At 46.3% G+C, this 23,443-nt stretch overlaps 1 protein-coding gene across 3 annotated transcripts in view; it reads right to left on the bottom strand.

Annotated features, from left to right (window-relative positions):
• The window catches only part of MROH7 (maestro heat like repeat family member 7), a 72,925-nt gene extending 51,990 nt beyond the window's left edge, over positions 1-20,935 (bottom strand). The window contains exons 1-4 of one of the 3 annotated variants that reach the window (XM_025396717.1): positions 20,707-20,889; positions 10,769-10,843; positions 10,531-10,565; positions 8,358-9,662 (exon numbers count right to left, since the gene is read on the bottom strand). In XM_025396717.1, the coding sequence (XP_025252502.1) occupies positions 8,358-9,588 (1,231 nt within the window). In that variant the 5' untranslated portion in view covers positions 9,589-9,662; positions 10,531-10,565; positions 10,769-10,843; positions 20,707-20,889. Of the gene's footprint in view, positions 1-8,357; positions 9,663-10,530; positions 10,566-10,768; positions 10,844-20,706 lie in introns of all 3 variants that reach the window. The other 2 variants (XM_025396724.1, XM_025396734.1) reach the window with 2 other exon arrangements.
• Between the last annotated feature and the right edge of the window lie 2,508 nt (positions 20,936-23,443).

The following is a 23,443-nucleotide window of genomic DNA, read 5'->3' as shown; positions in this document are numbered from 1 at the left end:
AATATTCAGCAATGTCTGGAAACCATTTCGGTTTTTACAACTTGAGGGTGGCAATGGGAGGTTGCTACTAGCATCTACTAAGTAGACTCCAGGGATGAGTGCATCTCATAATGCACAGAACAGCACCCCCATCCCCACCACCAACATAGACACACACACACACGACAAAGAATTTCCCAACACAAAATATCCGTAGTGCCAAAGCTGAGAAATCTTGCCCCAGAAGAAGGGATACTGATTGAAAAGGGACACAAGTGAAGCTTCTGGGCTTCTGGGACTTGATCTGAGTGGTAGCTACCACAGTGTATACTTACATAAATTTTCATTAAGCTATACATTTGAGATGACTAGCACACTTTACATATTTTACTGATCCATGTTATACCCCAAAAAAGTTTTTAAAAGGCTACTATAATTTGAAAATACATTGTTTTAAACTGAGCTGATGGACAAAATGCTCCTATTAAAAAAGTGAAGAGTGGCCCTGATAGCCAAAACAATCTTGAAAGAAGAACAAAGCTGAAGGACTCATACTTCCTGATTTCAAAACATACCACAAAGCTATAATAATCAAAACAGCATGGTACTGGCATAAGGACAGACATATAGACCAATGAAACAAAGTAGAGTACCAGAAATAAACACATTTATGGTAAGTCTATTTTTGACAAGAATACTAAGAACATTCACTGGGGAAAGGACAGTTTTTTCAACAAATAGAGCCAGAAAAACTGGCTATCCACATGCAAAAGAATGAAGTTGTTATATGAGGTACCTAGAGTAGTGAAAATTATAGAAACAGTAGAATGGTGGTGCCTAGGGGCTGGGGGACTGGAAAATGGGCAGCTATTGTTTAATGCATATGGAGTTTGAAGTTCATAAGATGAAAATAGTTATGGAGAAGAAATGGTGCCAATAGTTGCACATTATGAATATATTTCATACCACTGTATTAAACTGTTCACTTAAAAATGGCTGGCCAGCCGGGCGCGGTGGCTCACGCCTGTAATCCTAGCACTTTGGGAGGCCGAGACGGGCGGATCACAAGGTCAGGAGATCGAGACCATCCTGGCTAACACGGTGAAACCCCGTCTCTACTAAAAAATACAAAAAACTAGCCAGGCAAGGTGGCGGGCGCCTGTAGTCCCAGCTACTCGGGAGGCTGAGGCAGGAGAATGGTGTAAACCTGGGAGGCGGAGCTTGCAGTGAGCTGAGATCCGGCCACTGCACTCCAGCCTGGGTGACAGAGCGAGACTCCGTCTCAAAAAAAAAAAAAAAAAAAAAAAAATGGCTGGCCAGTTATGGTGGCTCACACCTGTAATCCCAGCACTTTGGAGACTTAGGCAGGTGGATCACCTGAGGTCAGGAGTTCAAGACCAGCCTGGCCAACAAGGTAAAACCCCATCTCTACTAAAACTACCAAAATAAGCCAGGCATGGTAGCACACACTTGTAGTTCCAGCTACTCAGGAGGCTGAGGCAGGAATATTGTTTGAAAATGGGAGGCAGAGGTTGCAGTGAGCTAGGATCATACCACTGCACTCCAACATGGGCAACAGAGTGAGACTCCACCTCAAAAAAAAAAAAAAAAAAAAGGTTAAGATAGGGCCAGGTGTTGTGGATCATGCCTGAAATCCCAGCACTTGGGGAACCCAAGGCAGGAGGATCACTTGAGCCAGGAGTTCAAGACCAGCCTGGGCAAAAGAGCAAGGTCTCATCTCTACAAAATATTAAAATTAGCTAGATGTGGTGGTGTGTGCCTACAGTCGTAGCTACTTGGGAGGCTGAGGTGAAAGAATCACTTGATCCCAGGAGTTTGAGACTGCAGTGAGCTATCATCACTCCACTGCACTCCAGCTGGGGTGACAGAGTGAGACCCTGACCCTAAAAAATAATAATAATTTTAAAATGTTTGAGATGGTAAGGTTTGGCTGGACATGGTGGCTCATGCCTGTAATCCCAGCAGTTTGGGAGGCTGAGGCAGTGGATCACTTGAGCACAGAAGTTCAAGACCAGCCTGGGTAACATGGTGAAACCCTGTCTCTACTAAAAATACAAAAATATTAGCTAAGTATGGTGGCACGTGCTTGTAGTCCCAGCTGCTCGGGAGGCTAAGGCAGGAGGATTACTTGAGCCCCAGAGGTGGAGGTTGCAGTGAGGCAAGATCATGACACTGTACTCCAGCCCAGGCAACAGAGTGAGATCATCTCTTAAAAAAAAAAAAAAAAAGATGGTAAGGATTTTTTTGTTTTTTATACAGACAGGGTCTTGCTATGTCGCCTGAGCTGGTCCCAGACTGCTGACTTCAAGTGATCTTCCTGCCTTGGCTTCTCAAAGCACTGATATTACAGGCATGAGTCATTGTGCTGGCCTAGATGGTAAATTTTGTTATGTACATTTTACCACAATTTAAAAATTGGAAAAAAAACTTTTTAATTTTAATTTAATTTTATTTATTTATTTACTTTGAGTCAGAGTCCTGCTCTGTCACCCAGGCTGGAATGCAGTGGCATGATCTTGGCTTTCTGCAACCTCTGCCTCCCAGGTTCAAGCGGGAGCCTCCCGAGTAGCTGGGATTACAGGCCCTGGCCACCACATCAGCTAATTTTTGTATTTTTAGTAGAGACGGGGTTTCACCATGTTGGCCAGGCTGGTCTCAAACTCCTGACCTCAGGCGATCCACCCACCTCAGCTTCCCAAAGTGCTGGGATTACAGGCGTGAGCCACCACACCCAACCTGAAAAAAAAAAACTTTTTTTTTTCTTTTTTGAGATGGAGTCTTGCTCTGTCACCATGGTTGGAGTGCAGTGGCTCAATCTCAGCTCACTGCAACCTCCATCTCCAGGGTTCAAGCGATTCTCCTGCCTCAGCTTCCCAAGTAGCTGAGATTACAGGAGTGTGCCATCACACCAGCAGATTTTGTATTTTTAGTAGAAATGGGGATTTGCCATGTTGGCCAGGCTGATCTGGAACTCCTGACCTCAGGTGATCTGCCCACCACAGCCTCCCAAAGTGCTGGGATTACAGGCGTGAGCCACCACACTCAGCCAGAAAAAAAGAAAAACAAAAAACTTTCCAATTAAAAAAAAAAATACATTGGGACGGGTGTGGTGGCTCATGCCTGTAATCCCAGCACTCTGGAAAGCCAAGGCAGGCAGATCGCTTGAGGTCAGGAGTTCAAGACCAGCCTGGTCAACATAGTGAAACTCCGTCTCTACCAGAACTACAAAAATTAGCCAGGCATGATGATGCATGCCTGTAGTCCCAGCTGCATGAGGCTGAGGCATTAGAATGGCTTGAACCTGGGAGGCAGAGGTTGCAGTGAGCTGAGATCATGCCATTGCACTCCAGCATGGATGACAAAGCAAGACTCTGTCTCAATAAATAAATAAATAAATAAATAAATAAATAGGCCGGGCACTGTGGCTCACACCTGTAATCCCAGCACTTTGGGAGGCCGAGGTGGGTGGATCACGAGGTCAGGAGTTGGAGACCAGTCTGACCAACATGGTCTCTACTAAACCCCATCTCTACAAAAACACAAAAATTAACCAGGCATGATGATGCATGCCTGTAGTTCCAGCTACTTGGGAAGCCGAGGCAGGAGAATGGCTTGAACCTGGGAGGCAGAGGTTGCAGTGAGCCAAGATGGCACCATTGCACTCCAGCCTGGATGACAGCAAGACTCCATCTAAATAAATAAATAAATAAACAAACAAATAAATAAATGGGCTGGACACTGTGGCTCACGCCTGTAATGCCAGCACTTTGGGAGGCCAAGGTGGGCAGATCACGAGGTCAAGAGTTTGAGACCAGCCTGGCCAACATGGTGAAACCCCATCTCTACTAAAAATACAAAAATTAGCCAGGTGTGGTGGCGGCTGCCAGTAGTCCCAGCTACTCAGGAGATTGAGGCAGGAGAATTGCTTGAACCTGGAGGTGGAGGTTGCAGTGAGTCGAGACCATGCCATTGCACTCCAGCCTGGGTGTCAGAACAAGACTCTGTCTCAAAAAATAAATAAATAAAATAAATAAAAAATAAGAATAAATTTGGACTCTTACCTTATATATATATATATAATTTAACTCAAAGAATTTAAGAGCTAAAACTATAAAACACAGGGGAAAATCTTCATGACACTGGATTTCGCAACAATTTCTTGGATATGGCACCAAAAACAGAGGCACTAAAAAATGGAATATAACCTAAACCATTGAATCACACTTTGGTTTTTTTTTGTTTTTGTTTTTCTGTTTTTGTTTTTTGAAAAGACAAGGTCTCACTCTATCGCCCAACCTGAAGGGCAGCGGTACAATCACAGCTCATTGTAGCCTCCAGTACCTGGGCTCAAGCAATCCTCCCAGCTCAGTCTCCTGAGTAGCTGGGACCACAGGCACACACCACCATGTCTAGCTAATTTATTTTTGTTTTTTGTAGAGACAGGGTATTCCTATGTTGCCCAGGCTGGTCTTGAACTCCTGGGCTCAAGCAATCCTCCTGCCTCAGCCTCTCAAAATGCTGGGATTATAGGCATGAGTCACTACACTCTGCAAATGACACATTTTATTTTTATTTTTTATTTATTTTTAATTTAATTAATTAATTAATTTATCTATTTATTGAGACAAAGTCTCACTCCATCATTCAGGCTGCAGTGGCGTAATCTTGGCTCACTGCAACCTCCGCCTCCCAGTTTCAAGCCATTCCCAAATAGTTGGGATTATAGGCATGTGCCACCATACCCGGCTAATTTTTTTTTTTTTTTTTTTTTTTTTTTTTTTGAGATGGTGTCTCGCTCTGTCACCAAGGTTGGACTGCAGTGGCTTAATCTCAGCTCATTGCAATCTCTGCCTCCCAGGTTCAAGCAATTCTCCTGCCTCAGCCTCCTGAGTAGCTGGAATTACAGGTGCGTGCCACCACACCCAGCTAATTTTTGTATTTTTAGTAGAGACGGGATTTCACCATGTTGGTCAGGCTGGTCTCAAACTCCTGACCTTGTGATCTGCTCGCCTCAGCCTCCCAAAGTATTGGGATTACAGGCATGAGTCACTGCACACAGCCCCAGCTAATTTTTTGTATTTTTAGTAGAGACAGCAATTCACCATGTTGACCAGGCTGGTTTTGAACCCCTGACCTCAAGTGATCCACCTGCCTCAGCCTCCCAAAGTGCTGGGATTACAGGCATGGGTCACCACGCCTGGCTGACACATTTTAAATGGGTGAATTATATGGCTTGTGAATTATATGACAATAATAACTGAACATCCACATGCAAAATAATGAAGCTGAACCCCCACCTCACACCATAAACAAAAATTAGCACAAATTGTACCTAAGACCTAAAGGTAAAAGCTAACATTATTATACTCTTAGAAGAAAACATGGGCATAAATCTTCATGATCTTGGACTAGGCAATGGTTTCTTTAAATATGACACCAAAAGCACAAACAATAAAAGAAAAATTAGACAAATTGGGCAATGTCAAAATTTAAAACCTTTGTGTTTCAAAGGACACCATCAAGAAAATGAAAAGGCAATCAACACAATAGAAGAAAAATATTAGTAAATTGGCCAGGCATGGTGGCTCATGCCTGTAATGCCAGCACTTTGGGAAGCTAAGGAGAGAGGATTGCTTGATCCCAGGAGTTCAAGACCAGCCTGGGCAACACAGTGAGACCCTGCCTCTACAAAATATACAAAAGTTAGCCAGGTGTGGTGGTGCATGCCTGTGGTCCTAGCCACTTGGGAGGCTGTGGTGGGAGGATTGCTTCAGCCTGGGAGGTGGAGGTTGCAGTGAGCCGAGATCATGCCACTGCGCACCAGCCTGGGTGACAGAGTGAGACCCTGTCCCAAAAAAATACAAAATAAAAATACAAAATAAAATAGCCAAAAGATAGAAACAACCCAAATGGCAATCAACTGACATAAACAAAATGTGGTGTGTCTATATATGGAATATTATTTAGCCATAACAAGGAATGAAGTACTGATACATGCTACAAAAAGGATGAACCTTGAATACCTTCTGCTAAGTGAAAGAAGCCAGTCACAAAGGATGACATATTATATGATTCTATTTATATAAAATGTCCAAAATAGGTGAACTATAGAGACAAAAAGTAGACTAGTGATTGCCCAGGGCTGGGTTGAGAGCTGGCATGGGTTGAGGATGATGTCTAAGGGGTGCAGGGTTTCTTTTAGGGATGATGAAAATGTTCTAAAATTGATTGTGGTGATGGTTGCACAACTCTGTGTATATAAAAAGCCATTAAATTACATACTTTAAAAGAGCAAATTGTATTTACAGTTATATTTTCACAAAGTTTTTTTCAAAAAAAGAAAAACTTGCAAAAAAAAAAAAAAAAAAGTTCCTCTAGATCACCAGCATCATCAATACCAAGTAAAAATTTTATTAGAAAATAAGATACTATAGGCTGGGCACAGTGGCTCATGCCTGCAATCCCAGCACTTTGGGAGGCCAAGGTGGGCAGATCACGAGGTCAGGAGTTAGAGACCATCCTGACTAACACTGTGAAACCCTATCTCTACTAAAAATACAAAAAATTAGCCGGGCGTGATGGCACGTACCTATAATCCCAGCTACTTGGGAGGTTGAGGCAGGAGAATCATTTGAACCCAGGGGGTGGAGGTTGTGGCGAGTGGAGATTGCGCCATTGCACTCCAGCCTGGGTGACGGAGCAAGACTCCATCTCCAAAAAAAAAAAAAAAATACTGTAAAGTATCTACGATTAACCCATCCCAGGGTGCACTAGACTTCTAAGAAGAATTTTTTAAATCCTAGTAAAGCATATATCCTATGTAAAGGAAAACATGAATCTGTAAATAAGTTGATAACATTCTTTAAAAAATGCCAACAAGACTTTTTTGAGGCCCTAAAAAAAATACCTAAGAAACCCTAGAAATGCATTCCAAAATGTGCAGAATCTGGGCGTGGTGGAATATGCCTGTAGTCCCAGAGTTCTGGGAGGATGAGCTGGGAGGATAGCTTGAGGCCAGGAGTTCAAGACCAGCCTGGGCAACATAGCAAGGCTCCATGTCTACAAAACATAAAAAATAAAATTACTCAGGTGTGGTGGTGTGGTGTGCACCTGTACTCCTAGCTACTTGGGAGGCTGAGGCAGGAGGTCTCCTGAGTCCAGGAATTCGAAGCTGCAGGGAGCTATGATCGCACCATTGAACTCCAGCCTGGGCAACAGAGTGAGACTTTTGTCTCAAAAAATAAAATAAAATGTTATTTACTAATAGCTAACCTGAGGTCAGGAGTTCAAGACCAGCCTGACCAACATGGCGAAACCTTGTCTCTGCTAAAAATATAAAAATTAGCTGGGTAGAGTGGTGGGTGCCTCTAATTCCCACTACTCAAGAGGTTGAGGCAGGAGAATCACTTGAACTCAGAAGGCAGAGGTTACAGTGAGCCGAGATCGAGCCATTGCACTCCAGCCTGGGCTGCAGAATGAGACTCCCTCTCAAAAAAAAAAAAGGGATTCTCATTAGATATGAACACCTACTTACAAAACCATGGTCCTTTTTTAAAAATCTTAATACAGTATTGGTGAATGGACAAATAAAAATTGATTAAGAAAAGATATTTATAGCATCAGAAACTGACAGGGGATTAATTTACAGAAATCCTACATATCAGGAGGGAGGCACAGGTTCCAGACAGGACCCCAAGGCTTTGCTCAGACCTGAGAAGCCAGGTCTGAAATGTATCAAGGAAGAAAGAGACATACATTTTGAATGGAAGGGATAGTCTGTTGATACAATAGACTTATAATTTGGACAGAGTCCAAGTATTATTATACAGTGATTTTTTTTTTTTAGACGAGTTTTGCTCTTATTGCCCAGGCTGGAGTGCAATGACGAGATCTCAGCTCACTGCAACCTCTGCCTCCCAGGTTCAAACAATTCTCCTGCCTCAGCCTCCCGAGTAGCTGGGATTACAGGCATGCGCCACCATGCCCGGCTAATTCTTTGTATTTTAAGTAGAGATGGGGTTTCACCATGTTGGCCAGGCTGCTCTCAAACTCCCAACTCAAATGATTCACCTGCCTCAGCCTCCCAAAGTGCTGGGATTACAGACGTGAGCCACTGCGCCCGGCTGTATACTGACATTACAGTTAAGGAAGTTGAAGCTCAGGGAGATTAAGTAGCTTGTCCCAAGTCACACTGCTAGCAGAGGCTATCAGATGTCTAGTATAGAATTAATAGATCATATGTTATCAACTGCCTGCTGTCCCCTTCCTTCCTTCCTTCTCCTCTCCCTGCCCTACGAGTCTGAAGACAGAATTCCCGCAGGACAGTGCTTTTTCTAGGGCTGCGGCCCTGGCCTTACCCTCAGGGATGCCTTGCAAGATCATGGCATCCTTGCCTGCGGGGTTGGAGGTGGGGAGTCCCAGCGGGGACTGGTCCACCTTAATGCTGGCCATCTCACTCCAGCTCTCCAGATTCTCCTCCAGGGGTACAGTGTGGATGCTGTTGTCCTCGGCATCATCCTGCTGACTGCTCAGTGTCAAGGTGGAGGTGTCACTGAACACGAGGCTGGAGTCCAGGCTCAGAGTCTCATTGGAACCCAGGATTAGAGTCATGCATGAGGGTGGAGAGATGGTGGAGTTGGGCCCATGGGTGCTGGAATGGAGGCTGATACCATCACTAGAGCCAGGAATCAGGGTCACATATGAGGCTTGAGTGATGGTCATGTTCAAATCAGATCTGGGGTGGCCGGTGGAAGCCACATTCATGGTTCCCTTGGAACTTGTGCTCCAGGTGGTACTAAAGGCTCCTTTTGAAACAGACCCAGAGATGTTATGTGAAGCCAAAGTGATGGTCTCATTTGTGTCTGGGATTAGGGTCCCACGAGAATCTGGAGCTACATTCAGGTTCAGCTTGGAGGTGTTTCTTGAGCCCATGTTGAGCAATGGATTGGAGTCAAGGTCGAGAGAAGAGTTGGAGGCTGGAATAAGGAGTGCTTCTGAGCTTGGCCTAGAGATGCAGTGACCCAGAACCAGGCCTTCTCTGGAATGGTGCCTTATAAATGGGTTTAATTCATGCCTAGAAGGGTTGGAGTTTCTCTGACCCAACTCAAAAATCTTACTTGAGAGGCACTTGAAGGCATCTTCAGAATTTGACTGAGGGTGGTTCCCGGAGCTCAGACCAGGGGCCTCAGTAGAGCTGGGACTCAGAATGGGGTTTGAGGCTGGACAGAGGTGCCCCTGTGATTCAGGCCTTGAGACATCCATGGAATCCAGGTCCAGGGCTTCACCAGAGCAAGAACTGGTGATCTGGAGGGAGGCTGGAGTTACGGCCCTGCTGTCATCAGGTCTGGGGGTGTTTTCAGGCACCAGGCCCGAGGCCTCCCCTGAGACAGGACTCAGAGGAGGATTAAGATCTGGAACGAGAGCCAAGCCAGGACTTGGGAGTAGATTCAGCATAGGCACATGAGCCGTGTCTGGGTGGGGCCGAGGGATGGTACCAGACCCTAATCCTGGGGCCCCACAGGAGGGGAGACTTGGTGTCATCTTTGGGTCTTCATGGAAGACCAGGTTAGCCCCTGGGCTCAGGGCCATGTCCAGTCTGGAGGTCTCTCAGTGCCAGTGCCCCTTTCTCTCCAGCAGCCAACTGTCACGCTCCCAGAAGCAGTCTCGAGAGAGAGAAAAGACAAATGCAGCCATACCACACCTGTTAAGGCTTTTCCAGGGCTCCCACTATTCTTAGGATGAAAGCCCCTTGCTGTGACTTACAAGGCCCTGGTGACTGTGCCCAGCCCACCTTTCCATCCCATCACTCGCCACTTGCCTCCGCAGTCTCTCAGTTCCGTTCTTTGACCACAACCTGCTCGCTCCTGGCTCATGATCCTGAACAAACTCAATCCCCTCGGTTTGTGAAATTGCATGGGGGTAATTCTCATTATCCTTTGCTTAATCCTACTTCTAGCAAAATACTCAGCACATTTCATTCCAGTGACTCATTTAGTGGTCTAGCTCTTGCTAGAGATGAACTTTGCAATGACAAAAACTGTGTATACCTTGGCCCCTGGGGCAACCCCAGCTCCTAGCCCAATGCCGGTTACACAATTGGAAGCTTACACACAGACAAATGAGGAATCTCTTCTACTTTAAGGCAGAAAAAGGGAAGGAAGAGCCTCGTTATGAGTTACCTCACTTCCAGCTGGCCACATGCGACAGGGTAACCTAAGTGTACCAACAAGGAGCCCTGAGCCTTGCAGAATTGGGGTGCTCCAAGCCAGAGACAAACTCCTAAGTTGCTAGAACTACTCTGCCAGTACACATGGCATTAGGTTCTCAGAGCAACCCTGGCAAAGCTGCCTATAGCCTTAACAGTTTGCCTGTTCTGGGTGAAGCGGGCTATGTGGAGGAGACCATGGGGCAGCTGTCAAACACCTGCCTCAACACAGCAATCTAACTGCTGGATGAACTCCCCAGTCCTCCCACTACCCCCACCCTCAATCTGGGGCCACCCTCCCTGTGGGAATCATGGGGACAGCTCACCTGCATGCATGGTGTTTTTAAGCAGGAGTGGGCCCCTGGGAGGAGATGCAGAAGGAAATCAAGTCAGGGAAGAGTGCCTTTATCAACACTTACTGCACAGTCCACAGGCCAGGCATGCACATCTGTTAACAAGCTCCCCACTACACACACACACACACACACACACACACACACACACAGAGTAAGTTAGATATTTATACATGAGGAAGTGAAGGTCAAAGAGAGGAAGGCCACTCACCCCACTGGCCCTCTGGGCAGCCAGCACCATCTCTAAGCCATCCCCCTGGTAAACCCCTCCATGGCTTCCCGTTACCTTTAGGACAGAGTCCTCCAGTTGTTAGCAGACCCAAAAGGCCCTTCTGTATCTGGTCCCAGTCCCCTTTTCACCTTTTTTGCCCCTCCATATGTCCCTTTCCTTTTCCATTCCACCCTTGCAGGGTTCCTTTGACTTCCTCCAAAGAGGAAGGCTCTCCCAGTTAGGTCCGGGTCTTCTTCAGGCTGGGCATCCATCTCCACTCCCCTTCCCCAGCTGATGCCTGCTGCTTCACCCTTTCAGGTTTCAGCTCAAATGCTAAGAGCCTTCTAGGGCCCCTAGACAGGTGGGGGCCACCTGAAAGTTCTCAGGCCACCTTGTTCCTTCCCACCTCTTGGCTCACAGTATCTGGCTTCCCCGATGAGGTCCACTGATGCAGGAACTGCACGTGCCTTGTCCTCTGCCAATTTCTAATGTCTAGTATAGCACCAGACACCAGTAAATGTCCAGTGCCCGCTTGTGTTATTTCATTATTTTCCTCTCTTCTTGTTTGTAGTTTTTGTTTTGTTTTTAATTTCTTTTGGTAAGGGGTGAGGACAGAACCACACAGCGGTGGTGGGGGAAGGACCAGGGAGATGAGACAGCTGGGGAAGAGAAAAAAAATGCAAGAAATAGGGAGTGCAACTGGGTGCAGGGGCTCAGGCCTGTAATCCCAGGACTTTGGAAGGCCGAGGCGGGAGGATTGTTTGAGTCCAGGAGTTTGAGACCAGCCTGGACAACATAATGAGACTCTGTCTCTACAAAAAAAAAATACAAAAATTAACCGGGTGTGGTGGCATGGGCCTGCCATCTCAGCTACTCAGGAGGCTGAGGTGGGAGGATCACTTGAGCCCAGGAGGTTGAGGCTACAATGAGCTGTGATCGCACCACTGCATTCCAGCCTGAGTGACAAAGTGACACCTTGACTCAAAAAAAAAGTGGGATGGCGATGAACGTGCATAGGGAGAAATACTAAACAGTGGTAAGGAAAGTAGGGAGATGAGAGGAACAAGGAAGAAGGGAGGAGAGAGAAATGCAAGAGGGAAGAGAAGAAGGAAGAAAGGAGAGGTAAGAGAAGACAAGGGAGGGATAAGGGAGAAGACAAGAGGCAGTAAAGAGGAGAGGGAAGAGGAAGGCCAGAGGGAGGGAGAGGAGGAAATAAGAGAAGGGCAATGGGTGGTGAGGGGAGACTCTTCTTCGTTTGGTGATGTATTCTTTCACTAACTCATTTCATCATTTCTTCATTTATCATTCATTCATGTGCTAACTCATTCAGTGAATCATTTACTCACTCCACAGATTTTGCTGTGTATCTTTATAGCATGGCTTTGGAAAGACCATAGATTTGTATTCATGTAGTCCTGAGTTTAAAGCCCAGCTCAACCTCTGCTAGTCTGGGTGAACTTGGGCAAGAGACTTTTCCCCTCTGGTCCTTGTCCTCCCCATCTGGAAAGCCTTCCATGATTGTAGTTACAGTGCCTGGCATGGAGTACATGGCCCACCAAAGCCCTTACCTAAATGGTAGCTACTTGTTTTAGTCCTCTGTGCCAGGCACTGTGGGCAGAGAGGAATAAGGCACTCAGCACCCTGTGGAAGTTGCCTTCATTCCAACCAAGCAGTTCCTGCACAGCTTTGCATCTGCCTTGGAAGCAAGAAATGCTCACTTACCATCAACATCAGAGGCAATTTTACCCTGAATGTAAACTCTGATTGTTCCTTGATTTCACAGTCCCTTTCCAAAGCCCTGTACTTAATTTCATGTCCATAATTTTGTCTCTTTTTACTTGAGGAGCGTGAATCTTCCCTTAATGATCTCTCCCGCCCATGTGCAAACGTGCCACATGCACACACACGGACCATAGTTACCAAAGGGAGGCATTTTTAATCTGGAAAATATGGCTGTTGCAGCCTACGAGGCAGTGAGTAAGATCTTCAAAGACCTAACTTGTTTGGGCTGAGGAAGAAAGACTTCATCTGTACCCCAGCAATCCAGCAGATGCACAATACCAGGTCACTGGGCAGAAGGCCACAGATCTCAACCCCAGCTGCCCTGCCCTCAATCCTCCTCCTCCCTCCTGCAATAGACAGGCAAGGCTTCAGAGCTGCCTTGTAGTGACTGGGGTAGCCCATGGCTTGCCCTCTACCAAACGGACACTGTGTGTTAGGAGGAGCCATGGCTGTTGAGGGGCTTGGGTGGGATCTACAGGAGCTAAAGGAGCTCACTACTTCCTGCTGACAGCCACAAACTGCCTATTGGCCTTTGCCCTACAATCCTGGGGCCCCAAATGGAAAGGGCAGAGCACAGCCATAAAACAGCTAGTGTTGTCTAAGACAGAGAGAATCATTGACCAATTGCCATCCTCCCTTCTCCACCTCAATTAACCCTTCCAGGCCCTGGACAAGGGTTGCTAGAGCTTTCAGGGGTGGAACTATCAATAGATCGTCCAGTTCATCATTGAGAACACACTGTTATCAGATGTAAGGGCCTGGAATGTATTAGGCACTTGTACAAGTACCTATACACACACACACGTGTGCACACACAGAACACCTGAGATTGGGACACCTCAGACCCAGAGCATCCAAAACAGACTCTCCATTTTTCCCCCAAATAGGACTCTTCTATTCTCCTCCATTGCAAGGAGCTGGCACCATCCATCATCCAAGCCAGAAACAACATCTTCTTTGAGTGCTCTCTTTCTCACTTGCCGCACCCAATTTTGGCCAAGTTCTGCTCATTCTGGCTCCAGAACAGCTCTGAAATCTCTCCCCATTTCTTCATCACCACTACCAGACCCTAGTCCAGTTCCCATTGTTTTGGGGCTGGATCTTGGAATTGCTTACTCAACAGGGGTCCCTGCATCTAGGCCAGCTTCCAACAAACCATTTTCCAAAGTAAGCCATAGAAATCTTCCTTTAAAACTGAATGCAGACCAGGCGCGGTGGCTCACACCTGTAATCCCAGCACTCTGGGAGGCCGAGCTGGGTGGATCACCTGAGGTCAGGAGTTCGAGACCAGCCTGGCCAACATGGTGAAACCCTGTCTTTACTAAAATACAAAAAAATAGCCAGGCATGGCAGCACACATCTGTAATCCCAGCTACTTGGGAGGCTAAGGGAGTTGCTTGAAGCTGGGAGGCGGAGGTTGCAGTGAGCCGAGATTGCACCATTGCACTCCAGTCTGGGCAACAGGAGCAAAACTCCACCTCAATAAATAAATAAATAAATAAATAAATAAATAAATAAAATTGCGTGCAACGGTGTGGTGCTGACATAAGGATAAATATATAGACTAACGGGATAGAATTGCAAGTCCAGAAATAAATCCATGCATATATGGTCAAATGATTTTTGACAAGGGTGATAACTCCTCCATTAATAGGGAAAGAATAGTCTCTTCAGTAGGCGGCTCACATCTATAATCTCAGCACTTTAGGAGGCTGAAGTGGGAGGATCACTTGAGCCCAGGAGTTCAAGACCAGCCTGGGCAACATAATGAGACCCTATCTCAAAAACAATAATAATAAAATAATTAAATAAATTATATATTTAAAAAGAATAGTCTTTTCAACAAATGGCAGTGGAACAGCTGGATATTGACATGCAAAAGAATAAAGCTGAACTCCTAACTCACATTCTCTTTTTTTTTTTTTGAGATGGAGTCTCACCCTGTCACCCAGGCTGGAGCACAATGGCGCAATCTCGGCTCCCCGCAACCTCCGCCTCCCAGGTTCAAGCGATTCTCCTGCCTCAGCCTCTCAAGTAACTGGGCCTACAGGGGCCTACCACCAAACTCAGCTAATTTTTTTTTTTTTTTAAGACAGAGTTTAGCCCTTGTTGCCCAGGCTGGAGTGCAACGGCACGATCTCGGCTCCCTGCAACCTCCGCCTCCCAGGTTCAAGTGATTCTCCTGTCTCAGCCTCCCGAGTAGCTGGGATTACAGGTGCATGCCACCAGGTCCGGCTAATTTTTGTATTTTTAGAAGCGATGGGGTTTCATCATATTGGTCAGGTTGTTCTCGAACTCCCGACCTCAGGTGATCCACCTGCCTTGGCCTGCCAAGATGCTGGGATTACAGGCATGAACCTCCATGCTTGGCCTTTATTTTTAAGTAGAGACGGGGTTTCACCATGTTGACCAAGCTGATCTCAAACTCCTGACCTCAAGTGATCCTCCTGCCTCAGCCTCCACAAAGTGCTGGGATTACAGGCAAGAGCCACTGTGCCTAGCCTCCTATCCCACATTCTATACAAAAATTAACTCAAAATGCATTAAAGACCTACATAGAAGAGCTAAAACTATAAAACTCTTGGAAGAAAACATAGGAGTAAACCTCATGATCTTGGATTTGGCAATGGTTTCTTAGACATGACACCAAAAGCACAAGCAACAAAAGAAAAATATAGATAAATTGGACATCAGCAATATTTAAAACTTTTTTGCTTCAAAAGACACTGCCAGCCAGGCGCTAGGGCTTATGAGAGCCAAAGGTGGAAACAAGCCAAATAGCCACATACTGATTAATGGATAAACAATATATGGTATGTCCATACAGTGGATTATTCAGCCACTAAAAAGAACGAAGTACTCATGCATACTAAACATGGATAAACTTCGAAAACATTATGCTAGGTGAAAGTAGCTGATCACAAAAGACCACATATTATAGACTCCATTTATCTAAAATATCCAGAATAGTCAAATCTACAGAGACAGTAGATTAAAGCAGGACAGAGAGAGGTTGCCAGGGGAAGGGGAAAGCAGGGAATGGGAAGCGACTATTTAATGCGTATAGGGTTTCCTTCTGGACCAGAACAATGTCTGATAGTAATGATGGTTGCGCAACCTTATGAACACACTAATTGCCACTAATGGTCAACTTTATAGTGGGTGCATTATACCACAATGTTTTTTAATGCATGTAATAGACAAGGTTGTCAATTCACTTTTCTCTGTTCTTCCCTTCTAAAAATAACTAAATACTCTGGAAACAGTTCAACAGACAGGCATAAAAGGACTCTGACAGCTGGAAAGAAGGCAGTGACTGACTAGGCATCTCAGGACTTGAAGGCTGACACTATGGTGAGTTCCCTGGAGTTTTCGTTTTATCACTCACATAACCCGAAGAAGCCTGCCACACAGATCTACCGACAGCATAAACACATACTCAAAAGTAGAAGAAAAACCTGCTCTCTCCAGCCAAAAGACCAGGAAAGAAGAAGCCCAACAGAGAGGGTCTCCCAGTAGGGAGCCTCAATCCCTTCTCCATACCTGGAGCAGTGACAGACCAATCCAACCCACAGTGACGATGTCAGCAGAACCCTGGATCTCTGGGCCCTCCACCCAGCATCAGACATTTTACCAGACCCTACATCTTCTGGCCTCCCCCACCTGCTCTGGCCTCCCCCACCTGCTCTGGCCTCCCCCACCTGCTCCAGTGATAACAAGTGGCCCAGGGAAGTGCCTTCTACCTCTGCAGACAGCACCAGCAGGAATAAACAGGAGCCCCAGCACTACCAGAAAAATGAAGCAAACGAGGACTCATAAATATCACTGGAGACCAGGCCTGTGCCAGGAATGTCAGAGTACGGAACAGTGCCAAGAACTTCTCTACTTTAAAATAACTTTTGGCTGCATGCGGTGACTCATGCCTGTATCCCAGCACTTTGGGAAGCGGAGGCAGGTGGATCATTTGAGCTCGGGAGGTCAAGACCAGCCTGGGCAACACAGCAAAACCCCATCCCTACAGAAAATACAAAAATTATCCAGGTGCGATGGTGTGCGCCTGTAGTCCCAGCTTACTTGGGAGGCTGAGGCAGGAGAATTGCTTGAGCCCGGGAGGCAAAACTGCAGTAAGCCAAGATTTTGTTGTTGCACTCCAGCCTGGGCAACAGAGAGAGAACTTGTCTCAAAAAAAAGGAAAGAGAAGAGAAGAGAGAAGAGAAGAGAAAAGAAGAGAAGAGAAGAGAAGAGAAGAGAAGAGAAGAGAAGAAGAATCATTGGAGCTACAGTCCACAAAAGTAGGCCAGAACCTACAAGCTAAATCTTAACATGGTGACTCACACCTGTAATCCCAGCACTTTGGGAAGCCAAGGTAGGCAGACCACTTGAGGTCAGGAGTTCAAGACAAGCCTGGCCAACATGGTGAAACCCTGTCTCTACTAAAAATACAAAAAATTAGCTGGACGTGGTGGTGCATACCTGTAATCCTGGCTACTCAGGAGGCTGAGGCAGGAGAATCACTTGAACCTGGGATGTGGAGGTTGCAGTGAGCCAAGATTGCACTACTACCATTGCACTCCAGTTTGGGTGACAGAGCAAGACTTTGTCTCAGAAAAAAGAAAAAAAAATATTATTGTAATACCTGGGATGTCAAAGATGCAGTGAAAATCACTCATCATACCAAAAACTAGGAAAATCTCATCTTAAGACAACCAACCAACATTAACACTGAGATGAATCAGATGTTGGAATTTTTGACAAGGATTTCAAAGCAGTCATCATAAAAATGCTTTGGCTGGGCATGGTGGCTCACGCCTATAATCTTAGCACTTTGGGAGCCTGAAGCAGGCAGATCTTTTGAAGCCAGGAGTTCAAGACCAGCTTGGCCAACACGGTGAAACCCCGTCTCTACTAAAAATTTAAAAATTAGCCAGGTATGGTGACAGGTGCCCACTACTCCCCACTACTAGGGAGGCTGAGGGATGAGAATTGCTTGAATCTGGGAGGCAAAGGTTGCATTGAGCTGAGATTGCACCACCATACTCCAGCCACCAGCCTGGGTTACAGAGTGTGACTCCATCTCAGAAAAAAAAAAAAAAAGTTATTTGGCTGGACATAGTGGCTGATGCCTGTAATCCCAGCACTTTGGGAGGCCAAGGATCACTTGAACCCAGGAGTTCTAGACCAGCCTGGGCAACATAGTGGGACCTCACCTTTTTTTTTTTTTTTTTTTTTTTTTTTTCACATTAAAAGATAAAAGAATAAAGAAAAATAGGCCAGGCACAGTGGCTCATGCATGTAATCCCAGCACTTTGGGAGGCTGAGTCAGGCAGATCACCTGAGGTTAGGAGCTTGAGACCAGCCTGGCCAGCATGGTGAAACCCTGTCTCTACTAAAAATATAAAAATTATCCAGGCATGGTGGGGGCATCTGTAATCCTAGCTATTCAGGAGGCTGAGGCTGGAGAATTGCTTGAACCCAGGAGGTAGAGGGTGCAGTGAGCCAAAATCATGCCACTGCACTCCAGACTTGGTGACAGAGCAAAACAAGAAAGAAAGAAAGAAAGAAAGAAAGAAAGAAAGAAAGAAAGAAAGAAAGAAAGAAAGAAAGAAAGAAAGAAAGAAAGAAAGAAAGAAAGAAAGAAAGAGAAAGAAAGAGAAAGAAAGAAAAAAGAAGGGAAGGGAAAGAAGAGAAAGGAAAGAAAGGAAAGAAAGAGAAAGAAAGAGAAGGAGAGAAGGAAAGAGAGAGAGAGAGAAAGAGAGATGGAGAGAGAGGGAGGGAGGGAAGGAAGGAAGGAAGGAAGGAAGGAAGGAAGGAGAGAGGGAAGGAAGGAAGGAAGATCTAAACAACAAAGAGAAAATAGACCTCCCCCCCTCAAAAAAACAAAACAAAACAAAACACAGAACCTCAGGAACAATAAGAAAATACTGTTTATATCATCAGAGTTCCAGAAGGAGAAAAGAAAGAGTGCTGAAAAAGCATTACAAGCAAGTCATGGCTGAAAATTCCCCAAATTTAGTGAAAAACATAAATATACAGACTCAGAAAACTGCTGAAACTTCAAATGGGATAAATCTAAAGGAATCCATGCCAAAACACATCATGATTAAACTTCTGAAGAATAAAGACTTTAAAAATATACACATTAAAAGCAACCTGAGAGCCTTACCTATAGGGGGACCAATTTGAATGACAGCAGATTTCTCATCTGAAACTATGGAGGCCAAAAGGAAATGGCACACATTTTTCAAGAGTTGAAAGAAAAGAACTCTCAACCACACATTCTATTTTAGGCAAAATTATCCTTGAGTAATGAAAGGGAAATAAAGACATTCTCAGATGAAATAAAAATGCATGTAAGTCTAACTCTGACATTCCCCTCTTGTAACCCCTCTGTGACTTCTTGTAGGTTCCCAAATGGTGGGGTGCGGGTGTAGCTTATATTTTTAAAAAGATAGATTCCCAAGCCTCACTCTCAGAGATTCTGCTTTGTAGTTCTGAAGGGATCCAGGAATCACCCTTTCATCAAGCTTTCCCCTACCCCGCCTCTCCTAAGTGACTTTTGCATGACTGGTGGACAGGCCAGGAGTGAAGGCACCCTAATCTGAAGTCTGATATCTGTGTTTCTTCTGTCAGAGTCCTCAGCCCACAAGCCTAGCCCCTCCATCTCTCCAACTACATTCATTCCCTTCCCTGGCCTTGCACCACGTGTTTGAACCACTCTCAACTTCTCCCAGGATCCTCAATGTTTTGGCCTCCCTCTTGCCTTGGGACCTTTGCAAATACTCTTTCCTCTTCCTATAAACTTCCCCAAGACTACTCACCTAAACTTCAATTGCTCCCTCTAGCTAACATCTAGTCTAGACACCAGCTTAGATTAGATGTCCCTTCCTCCAGGAAGTCTTCCTGGAATCCCCAAATGTGGGTGAGGCACCCTCCTCATGTGATCATTCTGTATCAGAGGATCAGTCTGTTTACTTATATGCGTCTACTCTGAAAATGAGTTTGGTGAGTGTCTGGCTACCTTGTTACCCCTATTTTCCCAGCACAAAGCACATGGCACACAGGGAAGGTTCAGAAGACATTCAGGGAGTGAGGGAAGGATGAATGAATGAATGAATGAATGAATGAATGACAACTCTTCAAGAGAGATATCATTATCTCATTTGCTGGCATGTTAATTCAGACTGTGCAGGGATCTAAAATCATTTCTGGCCAGGCACAATGGCTCACACCTGTAATCCCAGCATTTTGGGAAGCTGAGGCAAAAGGATTGCTTAAGCTCAGGAGTTCAAGGCCAGCCTGAACAACGTGGCAAAATCCTGTCACTACAAAAAATACAAAAATTAGCCAGGCATGGTGTGTGTACCTGTAGTCCCAGCTACTCGGGAGGCTGAGGTGGGAGGGTCACTTGAGCCAGGGAGGTTGAGGCTACAGTGAGCTGTGTTCATGTCACTGCACTACAGTCTGGGTGACAGAGAGAGACTCGGTCTCAAAAAATAAAATAAATTGATTTCTACTAAGTCCCAAGCAAGTGGTAGAGGCTGGATTCAAATCCAGGTTCCTTCAACCCACAGTTTTCCCTATAATACCACAGAGATTCCCAAGACATGAATCACTCAGTGGAATCGTGTCTTCCTGTTTCTTATTCCCCATTCCCCCTGCCACTTTTAGGTCCCTATCCTAAAGGACAAATTCAGTGAAAACAAGGCAACTTTCCTGATACCCAGCTATAATGCCAAAATCCCAGGCTTTGGAGTCAGGCACACCTGAATTCAAAACCTTCTGTCTCACCAGCTGTGTGAACCTGGACAGATGCCCTCACCACTCTAAGCCTCTATCTTAATATTCCAGGTGGGATAGCCCACATAAAGTGATGATCGCAGGGCCTGGCCCACAGAAAGCCCTCAATAAATGTTCATCCCCACCATCCCTTCCTCCCTCTGGGTGAGGGCAGGCTGGTGAGGCTTGGAAAAAAGACAAAGTTTGGTTTCCAGGCTCCAAGCCTCTTCTTTCTCCAGATCTATGACATTCCCTCCCTGCATCTTTTCACTCCCTCCCCTTCCCCTCCCCTCAACTCCCAGCCACTACACTGTCAGGACCTGAGAGCCTAAACTTGCTCTGTGAGCCTTGAGCTGCTCATGTAGAGTTCAATGTGTTACCTCCACCTGGAGCATCCACATGGTAACAGAAAATTCAGCTCTAAGCCAAAGGTATGAAGTTCTAACTGTGGAAATACAACCAGAGCAGGAGGCTTTTACCCAGAGGTGGGGGAAGGTGGTAAGTCCCTTGTGGAGGCTGTGGAGGCTGCCGCCACCCCCAGGGCTTTCCTAGAGCTGCCCCTCAGCTTACCTAGGCTTCCCCAGCCCAGGCCAGTGTTCTGGGCTTTATGAGGTCACCATGACCCAGAAGTCCCTCAGCCAATGAGACCCCTGCTGCCACCTATACAGTGGGAGAAGGATGCGGTCCTTTCAAAGAACAACCTGCCCTGAGACCCTCTTCAGCCTCCCAGAAAGGACTTCACTGCTAATAAACACTGAGTTTCTCATCCAGAATTCAAGTCTTCCCATAAAAGCCCTCGCCATATGACCTTGGACCTCTGTCTATTTCAGGGTGACAAGGGCTTTGAAATCAGGTGGCCTGTGACGAGGCAACTGAGACCCATAGTGAGAAAATATTGGCCCAAGGTCAGGAGCTGGGATGCCTGCCTGTCCTTGTGCACCCAAATCCTTGATCTTTCTTCTACCCCACCCTGGCTCCTGTTCCAGGTGCTGATAAGAGTGTGTGGAGCAGGGCAGGAATGAGGGCAGGGCGGGCCGGGGCATAGCAGTGTCACCTAGATCTTTTGATAAGAAAAGCAGGACTCTACGGCTATCTTTCTAAAGACAATCTTTTTAATGATAAGCAATAGCTCAGCTAATTAAGATGATTGGAGACTAGATATTAATAGAAACTTCACTGGGCACCATTTACAAAATGATAACGGAGTCTTCCTGTCTTCCTGTTCCCCCAGGTCAGGATGTCCTTAGATACACTGCATAACCTGTTCTCAGGCAAGCTACCTAGAAGTCAGCTTCATCAGACTCACTCCCCACACTTGATCGCGACTTCTCATTAGCGAGCAGCTGATGGGCTCTCCTGAATTCCCTCCAGTCCACCTCGGATTTCACCTTTTCTGCTCTTCTCCTCTGCCGTCCACATCTGAACAGGAGGATCCCTGTACCCCTAGTTTCCTTCCGCTGCTTCAGAGGCCTTGTGTCACTGAAGATTCCTCCTTCACTTGCTCCTTCCCCAGCAAAAATCCTTCCTTTGGCTGGGTGCAGTGGCTCATGCCTATAATTTCAGCAATTTGGGAGGCTGAGGTAGGAGGATCACCTGAGCCCAGGAGTTCAAGACCAGCCTGGGTAACACAGTGAGACTTCATCTCTAGTAAAAATAAAAATTTTTTTAAAAATCAACCAGGTATGGTGGCATGCGCCTATAGTCCCAGCTACTTAGCAGGCTGAAGTGAGGGAAATCACCAGCGCCTGAGAGATCGAGGCTACTGTGAGTCGTGATGGTGCCACTGCACTACAGCCTGGGCAACAGAGCAAAACCCTGTTTAAAAAAAAAAAAAGGCCGGGCGCGGTGGCTCAAGCCTGTAATCCCAGCACTTTGGGAGGCCGAGGCGGGTGGATCACGAGGTCAGGAGATCGAGACCATCCTGGCTAACATGGTGAAACCCCGTCTCTACTAAAAATACAAAAAACTAGCCGGGCGTGGTGGCGGGCGCCTGTAGTCCCAGCTACTCGGAGGCTGAGGCAGGAGAATGGCGTGAACCTGGGAGGCGGAGCTTGCAGTGAGCCGAGATCGCGCCACTGCACTCCAGCCTGGGCGACAGAGCAAGACTCCGTCTCAAAAAAAAAAAAAAAAAAAAATTCTTCCCTTAAACTTGCTTCTTCCTCCAGCGTCCCCTCCCTCACTCTTTAGCTCCAGTGACAAGCCTCTCCCAAGGATCGTTTTTGACTCCTCCCTCTTCTTCCCTGGCCTCCTGCATGTAAACTCCCAAGTCCTTCCAATATTTTTTTTTTTTTTTTTTTTTTTGAGACGGAGCCTCGCTCTGTTGCCCAGGCTGGAGTACAATGGCGCGATCTTGGCTCACTGCAAGCTCCGCCTCCCAGGTTCATGCCATTCTCCTGCCTCAGCCTCCCGAGTAGCTGGGACTACAGGAGCCCACCACCACGCCCGGCTAATTTTTTTGTATTTTTTTAGTAGAGACAGGGTTTCACTGTGTTAGCTAGGATGGTCTTGGTCTCTTGACTTCTTGATCCACCCGCCTCGGCCTCCCAAAGTGCTGGGATCACAGGCCTGAGCGGCTGCACCCAGCCAGTCCTTCCAATTTTACCTCCAAATCCACTCTTGGCCTCCAACCTCACACCCTCCATCCTAGCTCAGGTGTTCGTCACTGAAAGCCCAGATTCTGGCCAGTCCTGTAAATAATGTCCCATGGGGCAGGTGTTCCCCTCTCCGAGCCACCCACATTAGGCAGAGAGGCCGCTTCCCTGACAACTCATTTCCCCTCTTAACACCTTCAGTGTCCTCCACTGCTGCCAGGGTCACGTTCAGCTCCTTAGTCTGGCATTGAGGCCCCTTCACAGTCTGCCCTGCCTGCCTGTCCCTCTTGTCTCTGTTCCCTTTTGATTTTTAAGTTTGTACTGAAGCAAAAAATTGCATATGTCATGTCTATTTTCATGAATTTTCACCGAGTGAGCACACCCATGAAACCAGCACCCAGACCCAGAAATAGAACGTTACCAGGACCCCAGAAATCCTCCTCACGTCCCCCTTCCAATCACTATCCTCCTCCTCATCAGGGGAACCATTATCCTGACTTTTAATATGGTTTGCCTGTTTTCATAC

Source organism: Theropithecus gelada, chromosome 1, assembly GCF_003255815.1.
Source record: "Theropithecus gelada isolate Dixy chromosome 1, Tgel_1.0, whole genome shotgun sequence".
Lineage (NCBI taxonomy): Eukaryota > Metazoa > Chordata > Mammalia > Primates > Cercopithecidae > Theropithecus > Theropithecus gelada.
This window is presented reverse-complemented; position numbering and strand designations above follow the sequence as displayed.